This window comes from Nyctereutes procyonoides, unplaced genomic scaffold (genome assembly GCF_905146905.1).
Source record: "Nyctereutes procyonoides isolate TBG_1078 unplaced genomic scaffold, NYPRO_anot_genome, whole genome shotgun sequence".
Lineage (NCBI taxonomy): Eukaryota > Metazoa > Chordata > Mammalia > Carnivora > Canidae > Nyctereutes > Nyctereutes procyonoides.
In genome coordinates this window covers 15967788-15994574 of record NW_026575024.1, presented here as the reverse complement: position 1 = coordinate 15994574, position 26787 = coordinate 15967788, and the positions used below count along the sequence as shown (strand labels likewise).

The window sequence follows — 26787 nt, the reverse complement described above, 5'->3', positions numbered from 1 at the left end:
CTCGTAGAAGGCAGGCAGGACCAGTAGCAGAACTTGCAGAAATCCTGAAGAATTGGTTGCAGAGCATTAAGCCAAACATGGGGACCTAAGTGTGGGGCCCCATGCGACCGCTCAGGTGTCAGGCCCACAAGGAAAGGCTCCTCTGAAGGAGGCGATGGGTGGAGAGAAGAGGGAGATAGAGACAGAATGGTGGGGGGAGGAGGCTTGGATGCTTGATAAGTGCTGCCTGATACCATCTCCTTTAATACTCGAGCCATCCTTTGAGGTCGATTATGTCTTTTACAGGGGAGGAAACTGAGTCTCTGAGAGGAGAATCATTGACCCAAAGTCACGATTTGGTAGGGGGTAGGCGCCTGAGTGTAATCCAGGTCTCTGGCTGTTGAGGGGGGCGGGGGAAGGAAGCAGGAGTCAGGATGGCAATGGGAGATGGTATCTGGCGGGCCCTGAGAAGCGGGCTGCCCTGGGGGGCTGGTAGGGAGCAGGGGAGGAGAACCCCAGGTGAGTCTGTGCTGCCCCCCCGGAAGGTGGGCAACTGGGAGTTCCCGGAAGGAGGATCTAGAAGATTGGTGTCTGGGGCCTGGGATTTAGGTCTTTAATTCATGTGCCACAAGGCAGCTTTATCTCTTCAAGAGCATTGAGGGTAGAAGTCAATGATTTGGGAAGTTACGGAGTCAGGGCATCTAGGCGGTGGGCTGTCAGTGTCTGAGCGCATCAGTTAGGATGCCTGACTTGGGGTGACCGTGACTCGATGGGGGTGGCTGAGTCAGGGGTCAAGGGAGTGGCGGCGAGTTCGTGTCCCTGTCTTACAGAAATCCATAACTGGATGTCAGGGAATCGGGGCCCCAAGTGCTGTAATAGCACCCCCGTGTCCACCAGAAACCAACAAACAGCCAAATCCCGGCAGCCCCGCCCAGCCTATCCACCAGTGGGGGAGCCGATTAACCATTAACCCCCACCCCTCCCAGGCAGAGCCTCCACCCCTCCGCAGGGGCTAGGCCAGGACTCCCGGCAGATCCTCCCAGAGGACGGTTTGAAACGCAGGAAGGCAGAGAGGGCCCCTGGGAGGAGGCAGTGGGAGGGCGGAGGGCGGGGGCCGGGGCTCTGCCCGAGCCTTTGGGGTGGTCATCCTGGGCAGGGGGAGCGGCTGAGGTGTGGAAGGGGAGGATGCGCCTCTCCAAAACCCTCGTCGACATGGACATGGCTGACTACAGTGCCGCGCTGGACCCAGCCTACACCACCCTTGAGTTCGAGAACGTGCAGGTGTTGACGATGGGCAATGGTAGGTGGGGGCGAGTGTGCCCAGGTGCGCCGCTCGGGAACAGGTATGCCCAGGCACGGGAGCGGATCTGTGGCACTCAGTGTTGGGCTGGGAGAAGAGTGATCGAAAACGGCAGGTCGGGCCTGTAGGCCAGTACAGGTGTCTCCAGGTGAAACAGGTGTGCCCAGGTACAGTGACCAGAGGCATTCTGGGTGAGGGGAGGCCTGCGTGGGCAGCTCTCCAGCTAAAGTCGATCCCAGGTATTCTTCTGTCTGGCCGGGCTGGTCCCTGTTACCCCAAGGCTATTTTTGCTCAGCCTGTCCCTGGGAGCGGGCGGTGACATGATGGTGAACTCCCTCTTGGTGTCTGGCTCCAATAATTGGGCCCGACTGAGGCCCCTTCTTGAACCCTTTGGGCTTAGGTCCAGAGAGGTAGAAAGGTATGTTATGTCCTTAGAGATGCTGGATGGGAGCACAACCGGGTGTCTTTGGGACTTTCCTGGGGTGAACGCCCCACTTAGGATAAAATGGAATTCTTAGGGAAGTTTTGTTCAATGAGATGCCAATCAGCAGTGCGCGCTGTGGTGTCCCCATGGCCTCTCCTTGGAGTGCGCGCATGAGTTTCTGGGCACTAGTGTGTGGATGGGGGGCGCTGTGTTGGCAAACACGGATGTACCTTTGGGGACCATTTGCACGTCTGTGTTAGTTTGTCTGGGTGTGCCTGTTCTGTGTCAGTTTCCATGCGTATTTGATTACCGTGTCTGTGTTGGTTGGTGTCCCCGGGGGTGCCTGTGTGTTTGTCTTGCTTATGTATGTGAGCAGCAGTGAGCGTGTGTACGTGTATCTGTGGATGTTCGCACACATGTGCTGTGCTGCGGAGGTGGATCTGTGTTGGTGCGCCCTCTGCCTTTTGGACATGTGTCCTAGATGGGCATTCTGTCCTGGGCCCCTGTTTATAGCTGCTTGTGTATAGGCGTGCATTCCTGGACCGGGGAGTGATCAGTACTGTCCGGTAAACATGGTCATGACACATGACGTGCAGGGGTTTGATACTGCCGTTTGCCAAAGGAGATTCACAGGAGCCACACGTCCATTTCTCTCTGTGCAGATTTTGTTGCCCACGTTGTGTCTCTCCCCAGGTTTATATATTTGCTCCCACATCACCAAGAGCTCATCTGAAGCAGGGGTGGGAGGTTCTCCTCCCCAAGGAGGTAGGGGCAGGGAGGAAGCCTGGAAGCCAGGTAGCTTCCAGAGGCCAGCCTCAGAGAAGAGGTGGGGGGCAGGTGGCCGAGGTCAGCCTGCTGTCTGCCTCCCTTCTGTGGCTCAGCCAAGGTCTGTAATGCTTGTGGTTAGTTTGGCTTAGTCAGAAAGATGTGACTGCCCTGCCCATGTCAGCCTCCTCACCAGGTGCTAACATGCCCTTGCCACCCACTCACTGTGTGACCTTGGACACGTCATATCCCTATTCTTAGCCTCTCTATCTTCTGCAGAATAGGTTTAATCACTTCAGGCCTGCTGGCTGGCCAGCTTTTTGGGGTGTCCATGTAAGGGAATTGAGGGGAAAAGAAACAGGAAATGGTACACAAGATGCTTCTGTACTAGGCAGGGTGTCGTGTGACCCCACAGGGACATTATGTACTGTCACACTCCTGGCCACTGCCCAGCCCCAGACTACTCCCTGGGACCAGCCCCATCACCCCTGCAGAGCCTGCACCTCCCAGGAGTTGTGTGCGCCTGAGGTGGAGGCCACTGCTGGGCGTCCCGTAGATAGGACAGCCTCCAACTCAGGAGCCAGAAAGATCTGGGCTCAGATTCTGGCATGGACCCTTCCTTCCTGTGTGAACTCCACAAGAGGTTTTCCTCTCTGAGCTTCTGTTTCCTTATCTGTCAAATGGGAATGAATAATAGCACCTGCCTCCCAGAGCTCACCAGAGGATTAAGTAAGATGAAGTACCTGGTACTCAGCCCTGGTAACTGGTCCTGGCCCCACATGGGTCTTCTCCAGAACACTGGGCATCTGTAAGAAAGGTCTGCATTCTCCACTGGCATTGCCACCCCAGGAAGGGCAGCATGGGCCAGAATCATCCAGCACACCTGGGCTATAAACCTGGCACCTCTACTCAACAGGAATATCATGACCCTGGGCACATCACTGGTCCTCTCTGAGCTTTGGCATTCTCTCCTGGAGAATGGGACCTATCTGCTGAACACAGCAGTGAGGTGACACACTTGGCAGCACCCAGCCCCTTCTGCGCAGGATGTAGGAACGCCTGCCCCCAGCCTCCACCTGAATGGCCAGGAGTTGTGGGGTCATATCTCCCCCGGGGTTGAGGGAGGTGAGGCTGAGGGAGAAAGGGCACCAACATGGCTTAACAATTATCCCCATCTCCGGGAATAATTCACCAAGTGGAGGGGGCTGAGCTCTGGGCACCCTTAGGAATCCAGGAGATGTCAGCCAGGCGACGGCAGAGATGAGATGCGACGGTGTCCGTTTATTCCTGGAGGCTGAACATCATCTGCTCCAGGGGTTTGATTCTGCAGAAAAGATTTTCTTTCGTGAATGTTGATACTGTGCTTTTTATGTACCGAGCATGTCATATACATTGATTCAGTGAATCCTCATAACAGTCTTAGGGGATTATTATGCTCCCTATTTCACATGCAAGGAAGCAAAGACATGGAGAAGTAAACTCATACAGCTAACGTCACACGGCTAAGATGTGGGCAAACTCAGACTTAAGCTTGGCAGAAAGACTACAGAGTGTGTGCTCTTGACTGCAGCATGATGCCCCCTCCAGTTCTCAGTGGGGTGTTCCCTAGGAATTCAAGGTCGGATTCATAGATATATGGAAACGTGTGCATATGACTGCATGGTGTGCATATGCACGCATTTTTCTGAGGAGATGGTCCATGGTGTTTATCATCTTCTCCAAGAGGTCTATCCTTGATGGAAGATCTGCTTACAAAAGTATGGTTCAGGTACTGAAAGTTAAAAAAAAAAAAAAAAAAAAGCAAAAGGCAAACAACCAGACCAGTTGAACTGGTTGCCTTTTACAGGTAGGGATACTGAGGCCTAGGGGGACTTGAAGCAAGGAAAAGGAACTTGCCCAAGGTCACAGGTGAGTTAGGGGCAGCATCTGGACTAGCACCCAGGACCCTAAGCACCTCATCCACAATCTTTGCCACCTGCCTCTTATCACCCTTCTCATACAGATGCAAGCTTTTGCCTCTGAGACAGGTGGTATTTGAAAGATGCCCAGAACCTTGCCATGACCCTCCCAGGAGGACAAATGGGCCATTATGTGCGTCTTCCCATTCCCTGGGAGAGTTTTCGAGGCCTCTGGGTACATTGAGAAATGAGGGACAGGACCTGAGCAGGTTCTGAGCAGATGATAGGGGAGTATTTGTCCCTTCCACGGCACCCTCTGCCCAGTCAATTGGGGTCCCTAAGAGTCAGATGCATCCTAGTGGGTGGCCAGGTTCTCATTACTTCCCAGAGGAAACGGCCTTGCAGCCTCCTCCATGGAGAAGCACACCCTCGCAAGTGACTCTGAAGCCATGTCACAACCATCACTAAGTAATAGATGCAAAATAGGAGTTCCAAAATGCCAAGGGACTTGCTCAAGGTCATTGAGGGAGTGGGAACAGCACCTGGGTCTGGATGAGGCTGAAGCCCTGTGGTGGAGATCCCCACAATGCTCATATTGGCTTCTGGATCTAAGCCATCAGGGGAGCAGAGCCTCTGGGAAGTGAATTCCTGCCTGTCCTGAGGTGTTACTCTTGTTTCCTCTGGTGCAGACACATCCCCATCAGAAGGTGCCAACCTCAACGCACCCAACAGCCTGGGGGTCAGCGCTCTGTGTGCTATCTGTGGGGACCGAGCCACAGGGAAACACTACGGTGCCTCGAGCTGTGACGGTTGCAAGGGCTTCTTCCGGAGGAGCGTGAGAAAGAACCACATGTACTCCTGCAGGTGAGGAGCCCCTGCTTGGAGCCCGATTTCTCTAGCTGGGAAATGGGTGCACTGAGGCTAATGATGTTCCCCAGAATCTATCTTCTCCCTGACTGGGTCCCAGAAGCATCTGCCTTCTGAGGCCTTTAAGCTTCCTCTGCTTTCTTGTGCCTCAGGGATCCTGATGGGAACATCCTCTCTAGGAACCTCACTCATAAAGCTACCAACTGCCCTTTATTGAGCACTTACTATATGCCAGATATACTGAGTCTTTGCATGTATTTAACTGGCCCTACAAGCCCATCATTATTTTTCCTATTTATTTTTTTAAGATTTTATTTATTCATGAGAGAGAGAGAGAGAGAGAGTGAGAGAGAGAGAGGGAGGCAGAGACACAGGCAGAGGGAGAAGCAGGCTCCATGTAGGGAGCCTGATGTGGGACTCGATCCTGGGACTCCAGGATCATGCTCTAGGCCAAAGGCAGGCGCTAAACCGCTGAGCCACCCAGGGATCCCTATTTTTCCTATTTAGCAAATGAAGATCCATTTGGGATCAAGCTTCCTCTGAAGCTTCAGAGGATGGGGCCCATCCCCCTAACTTGGAGCTTTTCCTGGGGCCAATCTCTGATTCTTAGAGTCCATTGGGCCTTTCTACCCATCCCAAGGACTTTCCAAGGCTTCCTTTGACAACACCTCCCATTCTGAGTAACAACAATAATAAAATAATAGCACTCAGTTATGAGTAGTTGTCATTTACAGAATGATGCTGTGCCAAGTCCCATCCACATATTATCTAATTTCTACCCATCAACACGCCTCTGACATGGTTGCTATAGATGAGGAAGCTGTGGCTTGGAAAGGGCCAGGAATCTGTCCAAGGTCATCCAACTTGAGTCAGTGGCAGACCCATGTTGACGCTCAGGGTGCCACCCTTAACCACTGTGGGGTACTACTACTGCTTACAGTCCCCTCCAGAGAGTCACTTCTGTGGACCAAGTATGGACTCTGAGCCATAACCAGGAGCCTGCTATGGGCTCCGCACTTTCCTAGAATGTCGTAGAAAGAGTTGTCCCTGGTTCTCAAGGGGCTAGAGGTTCCAGCTCAGTTTTGCCATCAGGTTGCCATCCCAGACTTCATGTCACCTCTCCGAGCCTCAGCAGGACAGGGCTAGAATCTTAGAGTCCATTGGGCCTTTCTCATGGTTAGCATAAGTCCTAAGGCAAGGAGGAAAGGAGGCTGGGAGTCAAGGCTGGGATGGCCAGGATTCCGTTCAGGCGGGCTGTCCCTTCTCCATCCAACCATCCACGCCCTCCCCAGGTTTAGTCGGCAATGCGTGGTGGACAAAGACAAGAGGAACCAGTGTCGTTACTGCAGGCTAAAGAAGTGCTTCCGGGCTGGCATGAAGAAGGAAGGTGAGCCCCGGCCCCCCTTCCACCTCAGTGCCCCACCCCCACCCATAGTCTGAGGACGTTTACAACTGGGGCCACACACTTTATGACTCGGTGACAGGCCCCAGGGTGAATGGCTAATGGCTGAGAGGAGGGAGGGCCTGGCAATCTGACCACAGGGAGGGGCTGGGCTTGGTCTTGAGAAAGAGATAAGCTCTCACTCTGGGCTACTCAGGTTCCCAGCCGCCACCACCACCATGGGCAGCCCGGTTGGGCGTTTGCTCTAATATACTATTTCGAACAGGAAGAGAGCCGAGGATGACATCGCCGATGCCCCTGTGCCCACCACCTAGACTCAGCCAATGTGCACAGTGAGGTGTGGGTGGGGGGAGCTCTCTTCCTGAGCTTCCAGTCCCAGGGATAAGCACCCCCCCTTCCGTAGTCTTCACTCTTGAGTATCGGGTGACCCCAAGTTTTCACATTCTATGGCGTGGGAACGACGTGTCAGACTTGCCCTGGGTGGAGGCAGAGGGGAAGACCAGAGCGCAATAGTTGTGAAGGTCTCCCCAGGCCTCCCTTCTTCTACCAGCAGATGCCAGCCGCTGGGCTGGGCTTTGATACGAGTGACCAGTGACGTGGCACCCTATGTGGCCACCACTATTGTCATTCCCCTTTTTCCTGGATGAGAGGACTGAGGTCCAGAGTAGTTCAGCAGCTTGCCTGAGGCCCCACAGCTGGTCAAGACCTGAGGTCTGCACCCGGTGCCTTGGACTAGAGTTCACAACTATCTGGCACTACCTCAACACTGCCTCCTTATGACCTCCAGACCTCAGGAGACTTAAAATGTTTGCAGCCCGAGCTCAAGAAGCAGGAATCCTCCAACTACTCCATCTCCTGCTCCCCTCTGCTTACCTTCCCCGCTCTGGCCCCAGACCTTCACTCCTCACCCACAGCTGTGGCACACCAGCCCAGCCCTTGGTCTAGTCCTGTTCAAACACCACCCCTACACACCCCACCCCATTTTGCCCGGCCCATCCCTAGGAATGTGTCTGTGGGTCATGCCCGCAGGGCCTTGCTTTGAGCTCCCAAGTCTTGTAGGGGACTTGGGCCCTGCTGACTTCAATGAAGTGCTGGGTGGGCTCCAAGGCCCCCTCCTGCTGCCAACTTCACAATGGTAGCGCCCAGATCGTGGGGGAGGGGGGTGAGAAGCCTCAGGTGAAGAAGAGGCTTTTTCAAAGCGCAAAGTCCCCTCCTCCCCAGTTTTCAGTGGGGTCGAGTCTCTCTCCTCCAAACTGGGTACCACTTTGCAGAATGAGGAAGGGAGAAATGGGACTGTGACACACGTCTGAGCCACTGGAGGCAAGGAAGAGACTGAGAACCAGGGGCCTCACACTCTGTGGGTCTCCCAGCCAGTGGTTTTATTCCCCAAACAGCCTTTGGATTCGAGAGCTGAATCTTCCGTGGTAAAATTTCAGGCCTTGTGACAGACAGGCAGGAAAAGGATTGGCCGCCTTCCTAGGCTGTACGTGGCCTGGTGCCCGCATGCGGTCAGTCTTTATATACGTCTCTTGCTTAACATCCAGAGTCATTGACACGAGTGTCAGTCACTTGGAAGACATTTCTTCTGGGCTCCAATGTTCCCGTCTATAAAATGAGGAGGAGACAATGGTGCCTTCCAGCTCTGAGTCCAGCTATGCACTCACAGATTTACCTGACCCCACGGGGACATGTGTGTCTGTTCCCTGGTCCTGCCCCCGAGCTGCCAAGGAGGCAGCAGACCCATATCCTGGCTCCTGCAAGGGGACAGAGAGCCCCAGACCAGTCTGCCTTAGTGTAGCCTTGAAAATAGCCCGCGTTTCTTGGCTCAGGGAAGGAGGCTTTATGCCAGGAGGATAGGAGCACTGACTGATGGTGAGTGTGAGCTAGTAAATGTTAGTAATTTGTATGCCTCGGGCAACCTGAAGATCATGGCACCAGCAGTCACTTGGTTGCTTCCAGAATAGGTCAGGGCGGCAGGGTGTTCGGTTGTCATGGAGGCCAAGCTCTGGGAAGAAAGAATATTACCAGTTCTGCGGAAGTCTTGTAGTCTCAACACCCCTCATCAGCCTGATGGCAAGTCCACAAAGCCAAGAGAGATTTCTCGGTGGAAGCCTCTATGATCTGGAGAGTTGAGACAAGTTTCCATTTCTCTTCTTTGATAGCCTTAGGATTCAGGAATTGAAACCAAGAAGTGGTCCCCAACGACAGGAAGGCCTGTGCTGCCAGCAGGATTTATGGGCTGGCCGGGTGGAGGCAAGGTCACCAAATCGACCCCCTCCCTACTTTACAGATGGGGAAATTGAAGCCAGACAGGCGACATGATTGGGTGGAGTCAGGACTAGGACTCAGGCTCCCCTGAGCTGGGCACACACCAGCTGAAACTGGGAGGGCTCGGCCTGGAGTCATCTTTTCCGGTCTAGATTCCTGAAGCTTCCTCCTGACCAGGGGAAAGGGCTCCAGGTCCCACAGGCCTGTGAGTCTCAGCCAGGGGACTCCACAGTGGCCCGGAGTGGGTTCCCTGGAAGGAAAGACTCTGGGGGTCAGTGGGCCCAACTGCGGGTCTTGAGTTCTCTCCTCTAACCTGAGATGACATTTACCTGGGGCTTGGCTGGCAGACCCAGGATGAATGCCCAGCCCCTGGACAGAAGCCTACCCAGGAAGCAGAGCCCAAGGGTGCAGCAGGTACAGGCTGGCGGTGGGCCAGGGACAGTCTGATGGGCCCTTCCTCAGAACCCTGGCCCACCCCCCCCATGGGCCCCGTCCAGGGGTTCTCTGGGAAGACAGGCTTGTCCTCCTCTCTGCCTCTGGCCAGGTCGGTTAATATTCAATAGAAGTTACATTAGGTCCCCGACCCTGCTAATACTGAGCAAACATTTGGAAAACATCATTCCGTGACTGAGCTCGCGCTGGGCACTGATAACACCGGCTAACCTTGGGGAAGCCCAATCCGCAGCTGCTGACAGCAGCCCTTTTATTGGGCCCGCCTCCCCTCGGCGCCCTGGTGGGTGCGGGCCCTGGCAACCAGGGAGGGGTGTCGGCGGGCAGGGCTGCCACGTGCACCGGGGAGCAGTGGTCGGGGGCTGGCCCTGTCCCGGCGGGTGGGTCTCAGGAGAGATCCCTGACCTCGGGACCCACTCACGCCAGGGCTTGGTTTAGACTGTCTGGCTTTCATTCTCTGATTTCAGCAAGGTGTGAAATCATGAGAAAGCTGAGTGGCTGCCCTGTGGATGTGCCATTGAGAAACAGGGCCTCAGGCCCACCTGGGAATCAGAGCTTCTTTCATGCACGCAGCAGACATTTCTTGAGCACCTACTGTGCGCCCAGCTCCCTTCTAGTCGCTGGGGCTACAGCAGTGAGCAGAAATGGAGTTCTAGGTTTCCAGAGCATTCCTTCCCATCGGGAGACAGAGAGGAAAGGAATGAACAAGAGATTCCAAGATAAGGGCCCAGAAGAAAAGGAAAGCAGGATAAATCAGGGGCAGAGCACAAGGGAGGGAATGCTGCATCAGGCAGGGTGGTCAGAGGGCCTGACTCTGAGCAGGTGCCGTCTGCGTGGAGCCAGGCCAAGTGAAGAAGCAGCTAAGCCGTGGGGGGAGCAGACTTCCCAGCAGTGGAGCAGTGGTAGTTTGGGGGACAGAGTGGGATGAGACAGGAAGGCCCATGGTGAGGGGATGTGATGTCACTCAGCATGAGATGGGGCCTCCCTGGTCTTGAGCAGTGGGGGGATGTGACTTCAATCAGTTTTAGCAGGTCCCGTTGTCTTCGGAGAGCTGCCCAGATGGTCAGGGCGAGGCCAGAAGCAAAGAGCCTGGCAGCTCCTGTGAAGAGGCAGCGGGGCCCAGCCCGGAGTTGGGGGGGGGGGATTCCAGACAGCAGGTGGACACGAGCTGGGGTGGCCCCTGAGAGAGAGAGGGGCATGCTTGTAGGCGGGGAAACAGGCCCTGAGACAGAATGTGATTCGTACCAGCACACGGAGAGTGAGTGGCCAGTTCCAGACAGGTACCCCGGGCTCGTGCTGCCTCGCCCTCCCTCCTACCAGCCTCAGCAAAGCCTCGTCCCACAGTGAGGCCTCTTGGACTCCAGGAGATGGGGCCAGGGCAGCAGACGGTCCGTCTTATATCTTAGGCCGGGACTGATGTGGACGGGGATGCACAAGCAGGAGTGGGGCCCTAGTAGGTGGAGGCCCGTGGCTCTGAGCTCCTGGGGGAGAGCCCGCAGCAGGGCAGGAGGGAGCCGGGGCTTTTTCTTGCTGTCTCTAAGAGGGTTGGCCCAGAGCAGATGCAGCTCCTGCTGATGGATGAGTGTCAGGGCAGGTGGGACCTCCAGATCCCCTTCTCCGGGCCTTCTGTTCAGGAACACCTGTCTCCTGTTCAGGAACACCCAGGCCAGATCTGTGTCACCCAGAGCAGTTCATTCTGCTTGTTTTACACACTTTCATCTGGAACAAAAGGGACCCTTTTCCAAAACAGAACTTAAGAATCTGTCTTCTAGACAGATCTCTTACTCAATACTCAAGACCCATCTTGAACTCTCTGCCAAGGCATCACTGTGTTGTGTCCCTCCAGGGACAGGTGGATCACTCCTGCTGCACCCCACTGTGTTGCGGGCAGTTCTGGTGCTTAGAAGTTTCCTCCATGCACTGGGTTGTAATCCATCTCCCCTTAGTCCTACGTCCAGGCTCTGCCCCCCTGAACTGTACCCCCCCACACTCCCACCTCCAAATGTGTTTCCTTTACTCCAGATCAGCCCTGCAGTACTCCTTGTGGGTCAGACTCTCTCCCCTCACACCTCATCCACTCCTCAGCAGTCAGGAAGGGAGCAGTCTCCCCTCCCTTCCACTCCATCCCTGTCCTCCCTCCTCACCTCTCTCTGCCTCCTCGCAGCTGTGCAAAATGAACGGGACCGGATCAGCACTCGCCGGTCAAGCTATGAGGACAGCAGCCTGCCCTCCATCAATGCATTGCTGCAGGCCGAGGTCCTGTCCCAGCAGGTATCGGGATGACCCTCTACCCACCAGAGAGGGGTCTCACCTCCACCCCTGTCCTCTCTAGCCAGGCCCTGGAGTAATAGCTGGAAGGGCCCTGGGATATCACAGAAAGGAAACTGAATCAGTTTAGTACCAAAGACAGAACTCGAACCCAGGTCTTGCACTCTGTGGCACCTTCTAGTTCATCCTTTTGCATGCATCTGCAGGCCCAGCAGAGCTTGCTTCCATTGAGGGCCTGAGATCAGTTTAGCCCCGAGAGAACAGATTAGTGGACAAGCAGACAGATTGTCCCCATAAAGTGGGGACTGCCCCACAAAGAAGGGCTCAGCCTATCCCTTGCTATGTGATCTTGGGCGAGTCACAGCACCTCTCTGGGTTGTGGTTTCTTCACCTGTCAAACAAGAATGATGATTTATCCCCCTGCTTCTCCTATAAGGCTGAGGGGTTCTTGGGGTTCTAAGGAGCTAGGAGAGGAGTAGGTGGGTGCAGAAAGCAGGTGGAGGCCCAGGGGGAGCCTTCTTTCCTCATATCTGCCTTCTTTGGCATCATTTCTTCTCTTCATTGGCCCCTGAGCTTCCTCCTGAACTGGGAGGCATCCACAGTCCATCTCCCCTTTTCCAGACAGGGAAACTGTTGGGGGGGGGGCTCTGTGCAGGGGACAGAGACTGTAGGGAGTGCCTGGCCATCCCCAAGCATTATCCTTCACTCCCCCCAGATCACCTCTCCCGTCTCTGGGATCAACGGAGACATTCGGGCGAAGAAGATCGCCAGCATCGCAGACGTGTGTGAGTCCATGAAGGAGCAGCTGCTGGTGCTCGTTGAGTGGGCCAAGTACATTCCTGCTTTCTGTGAGCTCCCTCTGGATGACCAGGTGAGAGAAGACATGGTCTGCAGACAGGGGGAGCACTGGGCAGGTGGGTCCTGCGGCCCACTTAGGGTACAGCCTTGGATTGATTTTATTTTATTTAACAGAACACACATGGAGCTCATGTGTGCCCAGAGATTTTAAATCACTATTCAAATATTAACTCATTTAATCCAGCCAGCAGCCCTATGAGTTAGGTGCTATTGTCATTCCCATCTTACAGGTGATGCAATTGGGGCACAGAGAGGTTAAGTAACTTGCTCAAGGTCACACAGCTAATATCCAGCTCAGCTGGGATTAGAACACTGTGCATGCAAGTGTACTTTGGTCGGCAAGCTCCAAAGTCCAGGCACCTAGCCACTGCACTCCTGCACCACACAGCTCTCCTTGGGGCATGTTGACAGGGACCCCTGAGCCAGGGATCATAAGATTTGAGCGTGAGCCTTGGTTCTGAGACTGAAATTGCTTCCTCTCTCCGAGCCTCAGTTTTCTTATCTGTAAAGTGGGAATTAAAATATCTGTTTCAGAAAAAATGAAGGACATCACCATTTGAAATGCATTAATCATCTAATAGAGCACTGACATTGTGGCCCAGGCCACAGCTGGCCTCCCTAAATGTCACTTTCACTCTTGTATCCCACCAAGATGGCTTGACTCAGCGTTTTATTTCCCAAAGTATCTTCTTTGGAATCAAAAAATGTCCTGGGGATAGGGAAAGAGACTGGGGCAACGGAGGTGCACGTCTGAGGACAGATGAGTTTCCAAGATACTGCAAATGATCACTCCTGACCAGGCACCTCGTAGGCCTCTCCTGTCTGGCAAAGGGTTGCTGGACTGGGTCACCCTCTCAGCTCAGATGGAAGCTTGGGGGCGCTGATGGACAGCACCCCAGACCCATCAGTGCCTTTGCACATGTACACAACACCCTGGTGATGTATATTAGACAATTCAGGTTTCTTCCTTCAGGCCAGGAAGCTGCTGAACTTTGTGGGACCCAGGGCTTCTCAAACTCCGGTAACCCCCAGACTCTTTTGGAACACCTGTTGGCATCCTATGGTGGTACATGCTGTGGAAACGCTGGTTTGGTTGGTCCCTCTCACTGGTTTGGCTGGTCCCTGGATCAGAGGCTTTGTCCTATGGATCCTTCGCTGCTTTGGGAGGGATAACAGGCCGGGGATGTCAGCCAAGCTGCCCCTGCCTTTCCCCTTGCTCCTTGTGTCCTGGCCCTGGTCTCCTCTGCTGGAGAGTCTGTATTAATATTTAATCCCTTCTGTTCCTTCCCAGGGGCTCAGCAGGGCAATAAGATACCCCCAAGCTGAGCAATTGTTAACCTCAATTTCCCACCCAAACCTCCCTGGCTGGGGCTCAGAGCATTCTTAGAGAGCAGTGATGGGTGGCCAGCAACACAGGGCAATCATTAACACCCCCACCCCGCCTGTCCACCCCTGGAATAGCCGCCATGTCCGGAGGGTTCCCAGCTCCCCATTCATGGTGTATAAGGAGCCCATCTTGCCCAATATAGTTGCCCCAGAAACCATCTTCCAAGTTTGTTTGATTCTTGATTTGTTTTGGGCCTCACCTCCATCCATGGAAACCTAGGAGGCTGAGTAGCATCGAATAAAAGGGCTGAGGTCTAGAGAGGGAAAGGGATCCACCCCAGGTGGCAGAGCAAGACAGCCACAGGTGGGGATTTGGTTCCCAGGCTTCTGCCCCTGGGTTTGAGATGAAAGCGCTCCCACAGTGCCTGGTGAGTGGGAAGTGCTCAGCATTAAGTGTCCTTGGCCTCACTTGTCCTGGTCATGGAAAGTGGTCTCTCATCTGCAAGGCTCTTTGCCATTCTCCTCTTTCTTGTCATCCTCACAAGGTATAACCTGGGGAGAATAGATGAAGGGCTGGTGACTGCCCGGGAGGGGCTGGATCTGGAGAGGGAGTTAATGAGTTTGTCCATTCATTCATCTTTTTTTTTTCATTCATTTATCTATTCACCCATTCCTTCCTTTCTTCATTCAAATAAATATTTATTGAATGTTTACTATGTGCCAACTACCTTTCGTGCCCTCGACAATGTCTCCTCCTTAGAGAGACATCTAATGTAGCCCCTCTTGTCCCGTTGCTCTTTATTCCATGACTCTCATCCCCCTCCTTCCCTCTCTCCATCCCTCCTTCTCATGCTTCCTTCCTAAGAAGTGTCTGTCACTAGTAGCCGCTTAACATTTGACGACCAAAAGAATGAACAATCAGATGAATAGAATGAACAAAAGCACTTCTACTTCCTAGGTTAGCCTGCCAAGAGATCTCCAAAATTCTCTCACCCAATGTTGCAGACAGGATCCTTGAGGCTACCAGCCTGCTACTACTTTTCACCAGCTGCTATGTTTGCCATCCTTTGGCCTGATGCAAGCACCAAAGATGATGGTTCAGAAAGGACAGACAGTGTCATCCTGGCTGGGCCCCTGCCTCAGACTTCAGGCTGCCAAAGCCACTTTGTCTTCTCTGCAGGGAAGGGATACGTCAAGCTCATCCCTTGCCAAGGACCAGCGCTCACACCTTGGCCTTGGAAACCAACATCCATGTTCAAATTCTTGGAATTAGCTCTCCAAACCCTAGAATCTTAAAATGTCAAGTGAGCAGGTGCCCTGGAGACCTTCCAGAGTAATGATTTCCCAGACCCAACTGCACATCAGAATCAACTGGGGAGCTTGTGAAATGCAGATCCTTGGGCCCACCTCTGTACACACAGACTCAGAATCTTTCGGAGCAGGGCCTAAGAATCTGCATTTTATAAAGTACTCTTCATAATCTTCTGTAGCTGGTGGCCCATGGGTAGGAATTCAAGGCCACAGTTTTATTTATTTATTTATTTTTAAGATTTTATTTATTTATTCATGAAAGACACACAGAGAGAGGTAGAGACACAGACAGAGGGAGAAGCAGGCTCCATGCAGGGAGCCTGATGTGGGACTTGATCCCGGGTCTCCAGGATCTTGCTCCAGGCTGAAGGTGGCGCTAAACCACTTGGCCACTAGGGCTGCCCAAGGCCACAGATTTAGAACTTTCTGGCTCATAGACTCTTGAGAGTCTGATGAAAGGCGTTGAACCTCTGCTGAAAAAAATACACTGAGAATGTTGTTAAGTTTCATTAGGCACAGAAATGAGGCCCAGAGGGAAGAAGCCACTTGCCCAAGGATGTAGCAGTTCACAGATAAAGTGAGCTCTGAGTACATGTTCTTTGCCCTTCCAGGTTCCTGCTGAATCATTTCCAGGTTTTATTGGTTATGGAAGGAAGGCAGCAGTTTTCTGATGCCCATTTTATTGATTAGGCAGGTGAAGGCAAGGGAGGCATTAAGCTGACTTGTCCAGAGTTGGCTAGGAGCAACTTCCCAGGGGGTGCAGACCCCTTTGCAGGGATGCAGCTGCCGGACACCATCCCTTCTCTATTCCAGGTGGCCCTGCTCAGAGCCCATGCCGGTGAGCACCTGCTACTCGGAGCCACCAAGCGATCCATGGTGTTCAAGGATGTTCTGCTTCTAGGTAAGGAGGCTTCCTGCCCCAGCCAGGGCTCCGAGGAGGGCATGCCCCGGGGCAGATGCACCCAGGCACAGGAGATTTCCAAGGTGGCATGCAGGGAAGAGGAAGAGAGATCAAGAATGGCCATTCTCAGTGCTCCCAACTGGATCCTCCCCTCAGATGCAAGGAAATGTGGATGCAAGGAATGGAAGTTCTCTAGCATTACAGTTAGAGCACAGTTGGGGTTATCCATGGAATTGTCCGTGCACTCTAGTCTGCTTTCTGGAGCAGGGGCAAGAGGCCACCAGGAGAGGCACAACCCCCCTGGCCTATGTCATTTATGCTTCCATGGCATGTTTATGTAATATTTTAAATGCTTATAGATGGGCAGCCCGGGTGGCTCAGCGGTTTAGCACCGCCTTCAGCCCAGGGTGTGGTCTTGGAGGCCTGGGATTGAGTCCCACATCAGGCTCTCAGGCTCCCTGCTTGGAATGGAGCCTGCTTCTCCCTCTGCCTGTCTCGCTCTCTCTCTCTCCTCTCATGAATAAATAAATAAAAATCTTTAAAAAAAATAAATGCTTTTAGAGATCACACTACAGGCCAGATACTAATCTGAGTACTTTGCAAACATTACTCTTTTAATATAACAACGCTATGAGGTAAGCTCTATTATTTATCCCCATTTTACAGGTGAAAAGATTGAGGCACAGAAAGTAATTTATCCAAATATATATGGTTAGTTATGGTAGAACTGGATTTCTTTTCTTTTCTTTTCTTTTTCTTTTTTTTTTTTTAGAACTGGATTTCAACCCCAGGCAGTCTAGTTCTAGAATCTGAGCCTTTAACCTTGATGCACTGGTGCCTCCCAAGTGGCCCTTGAATGTCACTAGTCTTACAGGTTGTATTAGAGAACGGAGTGTGAAAGGTTCCTAGAAAACCAGACTCCAGGCCCAGTCTAATGACTTCAAGCAACTCATTCCTTTAGTCTGGGCTCCATTTCCTCATCTGTAAAATGGGCATGACAATCCCCGTGGGGCCCTCTCCCATGGGCACCAGTGGCATTGCAACTGCAAAGGGCAGGGCCTGTCCAAAGCTGGGGAGAAGAGTACACCCAAGATGGCATTGTCATCCCCTTTCCTTCCCAACCCACCCAGGCAATGACTACATCGTCCCTCGCCACTGCCCAGAGCTGGCCGAAATGAGCCGGGTGTCCATGCGCATCCTCGACGAGTTGGTGCTGCCCTTCCAGGAGCTACAGATCGATGACAATGAGTACGCCTGCCTCAAAGCCATCATCTTCTTTGACCCAGGTACAGTCCACACCCCTCACCCACCCCTGATGCTCCAGACCCTCTGTCAAACTTCTCCTGCTGGGTTAAGTACCCTGCATTCCCAGGCTCAACTGGGAGAGGCCGTTTGTGTGAGCTACTTAACAGATGAGGAAGACCTAGGTTCAGAGGGATGATATGACTTGACAAGGCACACAGACTCCAAAGGCTTTGTTCTGTTCTTTCCCCCCTTTACCTTTTGTCCCCTCCTCCTTCCTATTCTCTCCTTACCTCCTATCTTCTTTCTTTTCTTTCCTTTCATATTTTCTTCTTACTCCCAAAACATTTTTATCAAAATAAGATCTGCACATACTTGAAATGCAAACAGTCCCCCCACCCCACTTTCCCTGCTAAAGCCTACTCCCATGGGGGAACCATTTCTGAGTCTTCTAAGTGTTTCTTTGGGTTCTACATAAAATGCTAAGTCTTCTCTTTCTGGATTTAGCTATTCTCAATCATATTTTTCCTCCTGCCCTGGTTGAGGATTTCCCTTTTCTCTGTCACCATTCCCATCTTTTCTCTCCCATCTTCTTCCTGTATTTTCACTGTGATTTTAGTGTTTCTACTGATTGTCTATGTTGTTGCCTCTCCTCTCTCCATTCCATCTACTGACTCTCCACCCGCATTTTTCCAGAATGCCTTTTTAGCTATGTCTTTGTGCAAAGCCTGATTTCATTTCACAATATCAAGGTGGCTGGACTCCAAAGCCTTGCTTGGTTACTTCCTTTCCTCCTGACATATTAGAGGGGACCTACATGTGCCAGGCGCTGCCCTCCCTTAGTACTAGGCTCCATTTATGTGGAGAGGACCTCCGGTAATTATAGTAATGAAGAGGGAGATGACCATAGTTTATGGAACACTCACTAAGGCACCATTCTAAATACATTATGTGGTTTATGTCACTTACAGCATGGTACCTATGAGGTAGGAATCGTTACTATCTCCATTTCGCAGATAGGAAAACAGGCACAGGGAAATTGATTAATTTGCCCAAGGTCACACAACCAGGAAGTGGCAGAGCTTGGATTTGAACTTCAGATATCTAGCTCCCAAGCCTATATTCTTACCTACCACATACTGTTCTCCATTTCTTGAAGAGTAAGATTTCTGGTTCCAGTTTCCTTGAGAGCCTGACCCGTGCTGTATCCCCTGTAGTGCTCAGCATGGAGCTGGACAGATAGTAATTGTTCAGTAAGATGGGGAGAATTATTGATGCTGAGTCAGGGTCAGCAACCTGGCTTGGAACGGCAGGTGACCCAATATAGGGCCTGGCATGTAGATGATGCTCCATACATGTTTGTTGACAGAATGAAGGCATGCACAAATGTGGCTCAGTGCAGGGAGCCCTGGACTGGAAGTGTGGGTGAAATTCTTCTTCTACCACTTACTTTGTCCATAAAAGAGGAAGTAAATGCGTTACCTCGATGAAGACTGAGTTTAACTATTGGACAATCACTTGAATCCCCTTCTAGGTTAAGGATCTATGTATTGATTATGTATTGATTTTTTTCTCATTGATTTCTCTTTCTATCCATCTAACCGTCCCTGCATGTAGTTATCTACTCAACAAATATTGATCATGCATGGTGCTAGGTGGTGGGTTTAAAATGACAATAAGACATGCCTGTCCATCCAGAGCTCACAGTCTAGTGGAAGAGACAGTTACATCCTGTGTGGCCAGTAGTGACAGAAGAGCTGCAGAAATCTAGGACATGATGGACACTCATAAAGCAGGCATGAGAGGATGGAACAGAGAAGGCTTCCTGGGGGAGGTGAAACCTGCTGAGACCCCAAGATGACACAGGCAAGGGAGGAGGGAAACGGGGAGACTTTTCTAAGCCAGCAGTAGCAGGTGTGCTGAGGTCTGGTCAGTGGGATCTCAGCTGTGATCAGGAGCCCCAAATCCCCATCACAGATCTGCCAACAACTGGATGTTATGACCTGGGCCAAATCCTTTCCCAGCTCCCTGCCTCATCTTCCCTGTGGGTAATGAGGAGGTTGCCCGTGCCCTCCCGTTGCAGATGCCAAGGGGCTGAGCGACCCGGGCAAGATCAAGCGGCTGCGCTCGCAGGTGCAGGTGAGCCTGGAGGACTACATCAATGACCGCCAGTACGACTCCCGAGGCCGCTTCGGTGAGCTGCTGCTCCTGCTGCCCACCCTGCAAAGCATCACCTGGCAGATGATCGAGCAGATCCAGTTCATCAAGCTCTTCGGCATGGCCAAGATCGACAACCTGCTGCAGGAGATGTTGCTGGGAGGTCCGTGCCAGGTCCAGGAGGGGCTGAGAGGTGGGCGGGGCTCCCCGGCAAGAGAGAAGCCTCACACCTAGGCTCACCTCTCAGCCTCTGTCACCTCCTTCCTCTGTGGCTTTGGCCAGATCCCTTAACCTACCTGAGCCTCAGTTTCTTCATCAAGAATGGGGACGATGGTCCATTTATTCAGGCACTGAGAGCCTCATGTGTGCCAGTCATGGCTCTAAGTGCTGCAGATTGAGCAGAGAATAAGAACTCTGTCTTCCTGAAGGTTTCATGTGAGTGTGTGTGCATGTGTGTGTGTGTATGCGTGGATGTGTGTGTGTGTGCACGTGCGCATGTGCATAGGGCTTATGGGAACTAGCAATAACCAAGTATACAATAAAGGGAATAACTACAGTTTTGAAATAGGCAGGTAATAGGATAGAGTGTAACTCTATTTTACACTATTTTAGTAAAAAGGGGCCTATTTTAATAGTTTGACCAACAGAGACAGGCCTCTCTGAAGTGGTGACTTTTGTGCTGTGTGAAAGAGAATAGAACATTTAAAAACCAAGAGAAAAATGGTCCAGGCACAGTCAGAAGTAACTCATGCAAAAGCCCTGAGGCAGGAGAGGTTTGTTCAAGAAAAAAGGATAAGGTAGTGAGATGGGGCTGGCGTGAGATGAAGATGGATCTGGGCAGGCACTAAAATCATGAGCGGAAAGCCTTGTAGGCCACGGTCAGAAATCTGGATTTCATTTTCATTGCAACCTTCATAAGAAGACTGAAAATCAGACTCCTGTTTTCAACAAACTATTCTGGTTGTTAGCTGGAAGTAAATTTCAGAGGACCACAGGAGAGGCAGGAGACCCCTGAGAATGTTATTGGCACCAGGTCGGGGTAGGACAGTGGAGGCTGGGGTGAAGACATGCCTAGATAAACTGGATCACCTGTGCAGAGGAAGAACACGCAGGATTTGGTGATCAATCTGATATGGGGAGCGGGGGAAGGGAAGAATCAGGGATGAAACCCACTTTTTTGCTTTGAGTAACAGGCATGATCACAGAGTAACTTACCGAACTGAGGAAGACAGAGGGAAAACAGGTTGAGGATGAGATGGTGGTGGCCGTGGAGATGAACCAAGAGAGCATTTAGACTTTGGCAAAGCTCGAGATGGCTGTAGATATCCCCCTGGATATCTTTCATGTTTGAGTCTGTTGCTTGAGCACAAGCTTGAAGCTCAGGACAGAAGGCAGCTCCGTGGTGCTCTAGCAATTAGGGATCGTGGTGATAGACATTAAGAAATGGGGGTCAGTGAATTGAAGCGGAAGTAGGGTGGAAGAATTTTTACAGTGATAGTACTAGATGAAGTAGGCTAGAAGGATATGAGTCAGGATCTAAGTGAACATACTTGAACTCAGGATTTTGGAGGTGATGCGGTCACTGGTGATGGTATGGCTAAGGCCCCTCTCAGCAGATATTTGGGGCTAGATAATCCTTTTATTGTGGGGGCTGTTGTGTACACTGTTTAGCCCCATCCCTGGCCTTTGCCCATGTGATGCCACTACCACTCCCGTAGGAGTGACAGCCAAAAATGCCTTCGGATACTGTCAAATGTCCCCTGACGGCCCCACACCTCCCCCAGTTGAGAACTACTAACTCACTTCACTTTTACTTTGACTCTGAATTATGAATCAAATGTCATTGAGATCAAGATCAGGACATGAGTGCCTGGCTGGCTCAGTCAGAAGAGCGTGTGACTCTTGATCTCAGGGTTGTGAGTTCAAGCCCCACAGTGGGTGTGCAGATTACTTTAAAGTAAGCTCTTAAAAAAAAAAAAAGGATCAGTATGGAGCTTGTGCTCTGTTGCCAGTAAACTTGGGTAAAATAATTAATCTCTCTGGGCCCTGTAATCTCATCTGTAGAATGGGACAATAATGATAACAATACCCATCCTATAGGACTGTTAAGAGAATTCAATTATTTCAAATGGGAAAAGTGCTGTAAAACAGTACCCAGCACATATTAGATGCTCAATAATTGATAGCTGTCATCGAAACTTTAGAGGCCTCTTGGAAGCCTTAAAACCCCATCATGGCACACCAGTGACCATGGCTATTACCAAACTATACTTTATATGGTGTTATTATTCTGATGCTTTTTTGAAGTAGTTACTGAGTTCTAGACATTTTGCTAGGCCCTCAAAAGGAAGAAAAGTACATCTGTAATTTTAATATTCATGGACAGAAAAGTAGATGTTCCCAAAAGATGGGTTAGGGATAAATTACAATAGGAATTCCAAGGAAGAAGAGGTTTGTTTCCTCCTGGAAAATCAGGAAAGATTTCCCAGAGGTGGAACTCTCTGAGCTGGAATTTAGACTGGTGGACATGGGGGTGTGGACAAAGCATCTCTTGTGGAAGGAACATATGAGCAAAAGCAGAGAGATAGGGAAGGACAGGGAACACTTAGGGGCTATGAATAGGTTAGTTTGACTGAAGCAGAGGTGTGGGGAGGGGGACGAGGCTAAAGGTGAGTTGGCACCAAATGCTTGAAGGACATACATGCCAAGGAGCTTTGAGAGCCATTGATTAAATCCATTATATTAATATTTAATTGATACATTACTCGTTTTTAGATTTAGATCTCACAGCTTTTACACACTCCTTCTTTCTTTAAACTTTTGTTCTTTTGGTTTGTCTCAATACCCTCATAAAACCTATAGATAGGAATGGTAAGCCCCAGTTTACCAACTCAGAAATAGGTAGCCAACAAGCACTGTCAATATTGGATGCACAGGTTGATTGGCCACTCCTGAGGAAGATGTGCCCCCAGGCCCGTGGTCTTTATCTTAGACTCTCCATCCTGATTGACTCCTTCTCTATCTACAGGGTCCTCCAGTGATGCACCTCATGCCCATCATCCCCTGCATCCTCATCTGATGCAGGAACACATGGGCACAAATGTCATTGTTGCCAACACGATGCCCTCTCACCTCAGCAATGGACAGATGTGTGAGTGGCCCCGACCCAGGGGGCAGGCAGGTGGGCAATTTGAACTCTACTCAGCAAAGGATGAGATTGGGGCCCAAGAGAGGAGCCAGGATAAGGATGGATCTAGAAGATGGGACCTGGGATATAACAGGCCTCTGTACTCCAGGGAGGATAAGGAAGAGGAGTGAGATTGTCCATTTGATAAGGCTATTTGTTCAGTGAGGCCATTTATTCAGTGAGGTAATTAACAGCCTCTACTGAATGAAGCTGTCCTTGGGATAAGGGATCCATTGGGTGAAGATGTCCATTGGGATAAGAATTTCAATTGGTGATGTTGCCTATCAGGTAAAATTGTTCTTTGAAGTAAGACTGCCAGATTAGGTAAGACTATCCGTTAGACAATTGGGTGAGGCTACTCATTGGGTGAGGATGGCCACTGGTCAAGATAGTCCTCTGAGGTGAAATCTCACAAGAGTGAGTTTGGCATTGGACAAAGTTCTCTAAAAAGTAGGATTATCATTGGGATAAGGTGATCCACTAAAAAGAGATTGTGTTTCATTAAGATTTTTCTTTGGAGAAGTTGTCCATCGAATAAAGTTGGCCAAGTGGGTCATGGTCAAAGTTAACTTTCAAATACGTGATGCTGTGAGGCCAATTAGTTTCTATTATTCATCTACCTAAATATCAAAGGAATGATATTTTTGGAGCCAGTTGGCCAGATCCTTGAGTCTCATCAGCTGCTGCTCCTTCTCTCCAAGAAAGGATATTGTTGTCACATGTCCCATTGTCCTTGAAGAGAGTCAGAATTGGGCCCTGGTTTGGGAGAAGCAGTCCAGATCTCCATGTTACATGGTGGGGGAGGTAGGGGTTGGTAGGACCTGGGCAGAAGTCTCTGACCACACCTGGCCCAGCCACAGCCTTCTCGACCTCACCAAACTTAGATTTTCTGATCTGGGACTCAGAAGGTTTGAGCCGTAGGAGACCATAGAGATTGTCTACTTTAATTCTCTCATTTTACAGAAGAGGAAACTAAGTCAGAGGTGGGGAAAGAAACTTACTCCCCAAAGTGCTGGAATTCTCAGTGGTCTCTGTCTGTCTCTCTGTCCCTCCAGCCACCCCTGAGACTCCACAGCCCTCGCCCCCAGGTGGCTCAGGGTCTGAGCCCTACAAGCTCCTGCCAGGAGCCATTGCCACAATCGTCAAGCCCCCCTCCGCCATCCCCCAGCCGACCATCACCAAGCAGGAAGTCATCTAGCAAGCCGCTGGGGGTCAGGGGCTCTGCTGGCCCTAGCCCCCTCCGAGAGCCCCAGTGGTCACTTGTTCACAGTGAAGGAAGCCATGACAACAAGGCCAGTCTCAGGGCAGCAGTGGAAAGGCCAGGAGACCAAGAACTTGGGCTGTGGGCTGCATCCCATTGCTGTCCTCCACCCCCTGCTCTGGATGATGGGGCTTTGACTTGCGGAGACCGCAGCTGGAAAATCTTCTGGACAACTTCTCTCACTGAAGCCACTGCCTTCCCCTTCATCATACCTACTGCCAATTGCTTCAGCCCCGAAGGACAGCTGTCTGGAGACAACAGGGGACCTCACTCAAACCTTCCCCTTCAGACCGGTACTCCTTTTTCCAAGTACTGTCCTAGTCCCCAACACAGACCCCTTCCAGGCTGGGTCAGACCAGGGCATCGGACCCTTCCCTGTTCTGCTGCCAACCCCCTCCAATGCTCCCTGTACCTGCCACCTCACCTTCCTCTCAGCCATCTTAATTTCTCCATAGCCACCTCTCCAGAAGCTGACGAAGACTTGCAAACAATCCCCCAGTCATTCCAGGAGCATTCTTACAGCACTAGCTGGATGAGGCACCACGTGGGAGATTGTTGAGAAGGAAGACACCATTCCACCTCTGACGCGTGGCTCCTCCCTTCTTAGGGAATTGGGCGGGGTCCTTGGGGGTGATGCTCCCCACAGGGTATCAACGAGAGGACAATCCCAGGTGGACAGCTGAACTTGGAGGGGCTGAGGTGGTCAGAGAAACCACTGGGAAAGGGGCAGAGTCTGCACTAGGCCTTTCAGAAAGGGCCAGATTCCAGCTGGTAGAGCAGGTGACAAAGGACTTTCCAACGAAGGGCAAACAGTCTGGCAAGACCTCAGGTTGGAAGAAGGGCCTGAGAGGGAGGCGATGGAAAGACCAGGCTGGCTGGAACAGCACAGAGGTCTTGAATGCCAGACTGAGGCACTGAGGTTTGGGCTCCTAGGCCGAGAGCAGCTGGGAGGACATGCAGGGGGTGGGGGTGGGGGGATCGGGGAGGACAGATGGGGGCTGAGGATGTGATCCAGGTGAGAGTGAGGAGACCTGGAGATGAGAATGGATGGGTGCATGCTCAGCTCAGAAGGAGGTTAGGGAGGAGGTACCCCCACATCTGTCCTCTACCCCCACCCCAGGGCCGATCTCAAACTCTGCCTCTTTTCTGGCGTTGTGTTAAGGCACTTGACATGCAACATCTTCTATGTCCTCTCTATTACCCAGAGACTGTTGCGGAAGAGGAAATTGAAATCTAAGTGGTTACGCGATTTTCCTGCAACTAGCACAGCTGATAAGGGGCTGAGTCAGGATTTGATCCTGGGGTGCCTGGGTCAGAACAGGAGCTCTTAACCTCGGGGGCTGAAAAGGGCCCCTCTGTCTTCCCTGTGATCCGGTTGAGGGACTTCCTGCCCCCATCACCCGCCTCAGAAGCCAAAGTCTTATTCTTCCCAGGGCCCTGCCAACATCTTGGACTAAGATTGGCTTGGAGTTATACTAACGTCCAGGTAGGGTCCAGCATCCTGTCTGCTGAAAAGTAGGAGAATTCATAACTGCTGGACCCCTTTTCTCTCCTCACTCCCCAAGCCTGGGGGAGGGGTAGCAGGGGTCTCATTCTTGGGTGATGTGTGCTGGCAGTCCAGAAGTGGGATAGTTCTGGTGAGCCAGGGAGAGATGAGACCTGGGTTTGAGCACTGCTCTGGAAATACTAAGCCCCAAGATGTAACAGCTAGTACATCATCCATGCAGAATTTTGGTGGCTTTGGGAAAATTCTGGAAAATGCCACTAACTAGTGGAAATGAAAGAGATGTGTCCTGGGGCCAAAGCTGTGCTGAGGGAGGAGAGTGAACAGTTAGACACCCCAGGCTGACCCTTCTGAGTGGACAGGGGCAAGACCCAGTACCCCCAAATTCCACTATTAGTGATTGCTCCTTTTTGTGAAAGAGGCACATAAGGCGGCTTGAGGGCAGTATGTCCAAGAGAGACCTCTCCATGTCCAGTGGTCCCAGGAGCAGCCTGGCCATGCTGCTTCACCAAGTCCCCAGGCCCAGGAGAGACTTTCCTGCTCAGAGCTCCCGAGCCTTCCCCAGTCATCCCTTACTCCAAGTCCCCAGAAATCCCAGTCAGGGAGACCAGACTCATCTGGGGCAAGGTGAGGAAGCTGGAATCATTCTGTCATTTTGGTCATTTCCACTCTTTGCTCCTCCAGCCTCCAGTGTTTCTCAGCCCTCTGTTGTGAGAGTGAAGTTAAATAAGAATTTTCCAGAGGTTGGAGTAGGGTAGCGGTGGCTTTTAACGGTAGCAGACTTCTGGGTCAGGGGCTCAGTCCTCAACCCCAAATTAACCCATCCAGGAGGAGAAATCCATTCGATTTTAATAATTTTATTGTAATGTACAAAGCACAAAACAAAGAGCAATTTAGTTTTCTAATTCTGAGGACATGGCATTGGAAAGTCTCCCCCCCCCCCCCCCGTTTCTCTCTTTCTCTTACAGCACATGAGTTCTGGTCCTAAAATATAAAATCTGGAGAACTAAACAAGGATTGGGAGGGTGAGCATGGACCCTACAGTTCTTCCCCAAGACAGCCTCTTCTCTGGGCAGCTCTCAGGAGCTTCCAGAATCCATATGACTCCCTGCAGCATGGACGGAGAAGGCTAGGAAACAGATGCTCCTGGGTTTTTTGTGATGACCAGGCCAATTACTTTTGCCAAATTGTTCTGTGATTTTCCCTGATTGGGATGAATTGTGAAATTTATACCAAGCAATTCCGGAAGCAGGCTGCTTCCTGCAGGTGTGAATGCACTGGCTCCTGTCACTGCTACCCAATGGGGCAAGGAAGCAAAACAAAACAAAAAAACAAAAAAACAAAAACACAAAAAAACATTTCTTACTCTTGTGTGTTTTAACAAAAGTTTATAAAGCAAAATAAATGGCACATATGTTT

The 26787-nt window shown here is 51.5% G+C and overlaps 1 protein-coding gene across 4 annotated transcripts; it reads left to right on the top strand.

The window, feature by feature from the left end:
• The first annotated feature begins 1035 nt into the window (after positions 1-1035).
• HNF4A (hepatocyte nuclear factor 4 alpha) lies at positions 1036-26787 on the top strand. 4 transcript variants are annotated; one of them, XM_055300931.1, is made up of 10 exons: positions 1036-1279; positions 5056-5230; positions 6526-6620; positions 11518-11624; positions 12337-12492; positions 15930-16017; positions 17148-17303; positions 19343-19609; positions 22445-22567; positions 23659-26787. In XM_055300931.1, the coding sequence occupies exons 1-10, from the start codon at positions 1165-1167 to the stop codon at positions 23799-23801; spliced, it is 1425 nt and encodes a 474-aa protein (XP_055156906.1). In that variant the 5' UTR covers positions 1036-1164; the 3' UTR covers positions 23802-26787. The 4 variants fall into 4 exon arrangements, with proteins under 4 accessions (XP_055156906.1, XP_055156910.1, XP_055156896.1 ...); XM_055300935.1 differs by having other exon boundaries at positions 1038-1279; positions 19343-19579; XM_055300921.1 differs by having other exon boundaries at positions 1039-1279; positions 22445-22597.

What these genes read in the sequence shown, in the direction of transcription:
- HNF4A (XM_055300921.1), top strand. Translation starts at nt 1,165, where the DNA reads ATGCGCCTCTCCAAAACCCTCGTCGACATGGACATGGCTGACTACAGT. An exon ending in GGTGTTGACGATGGGCAATG is followed by an intron (nt 1,280 to 5,055) that starts GTAGGTGGGGGC and finishes CCTCTGGTGCAG; the next exon opens with ACACATCCCCATCAGAAGGT. An exon ending in AACCACATGTACTCCTGCAG is followed by an intron (nt 5,231 to 6,525) that starts GTGAGGAGCCCC and finishes CGCCCTCCCCAG; the next exon opens with GTTTAGTCGGCAATGCGTGG.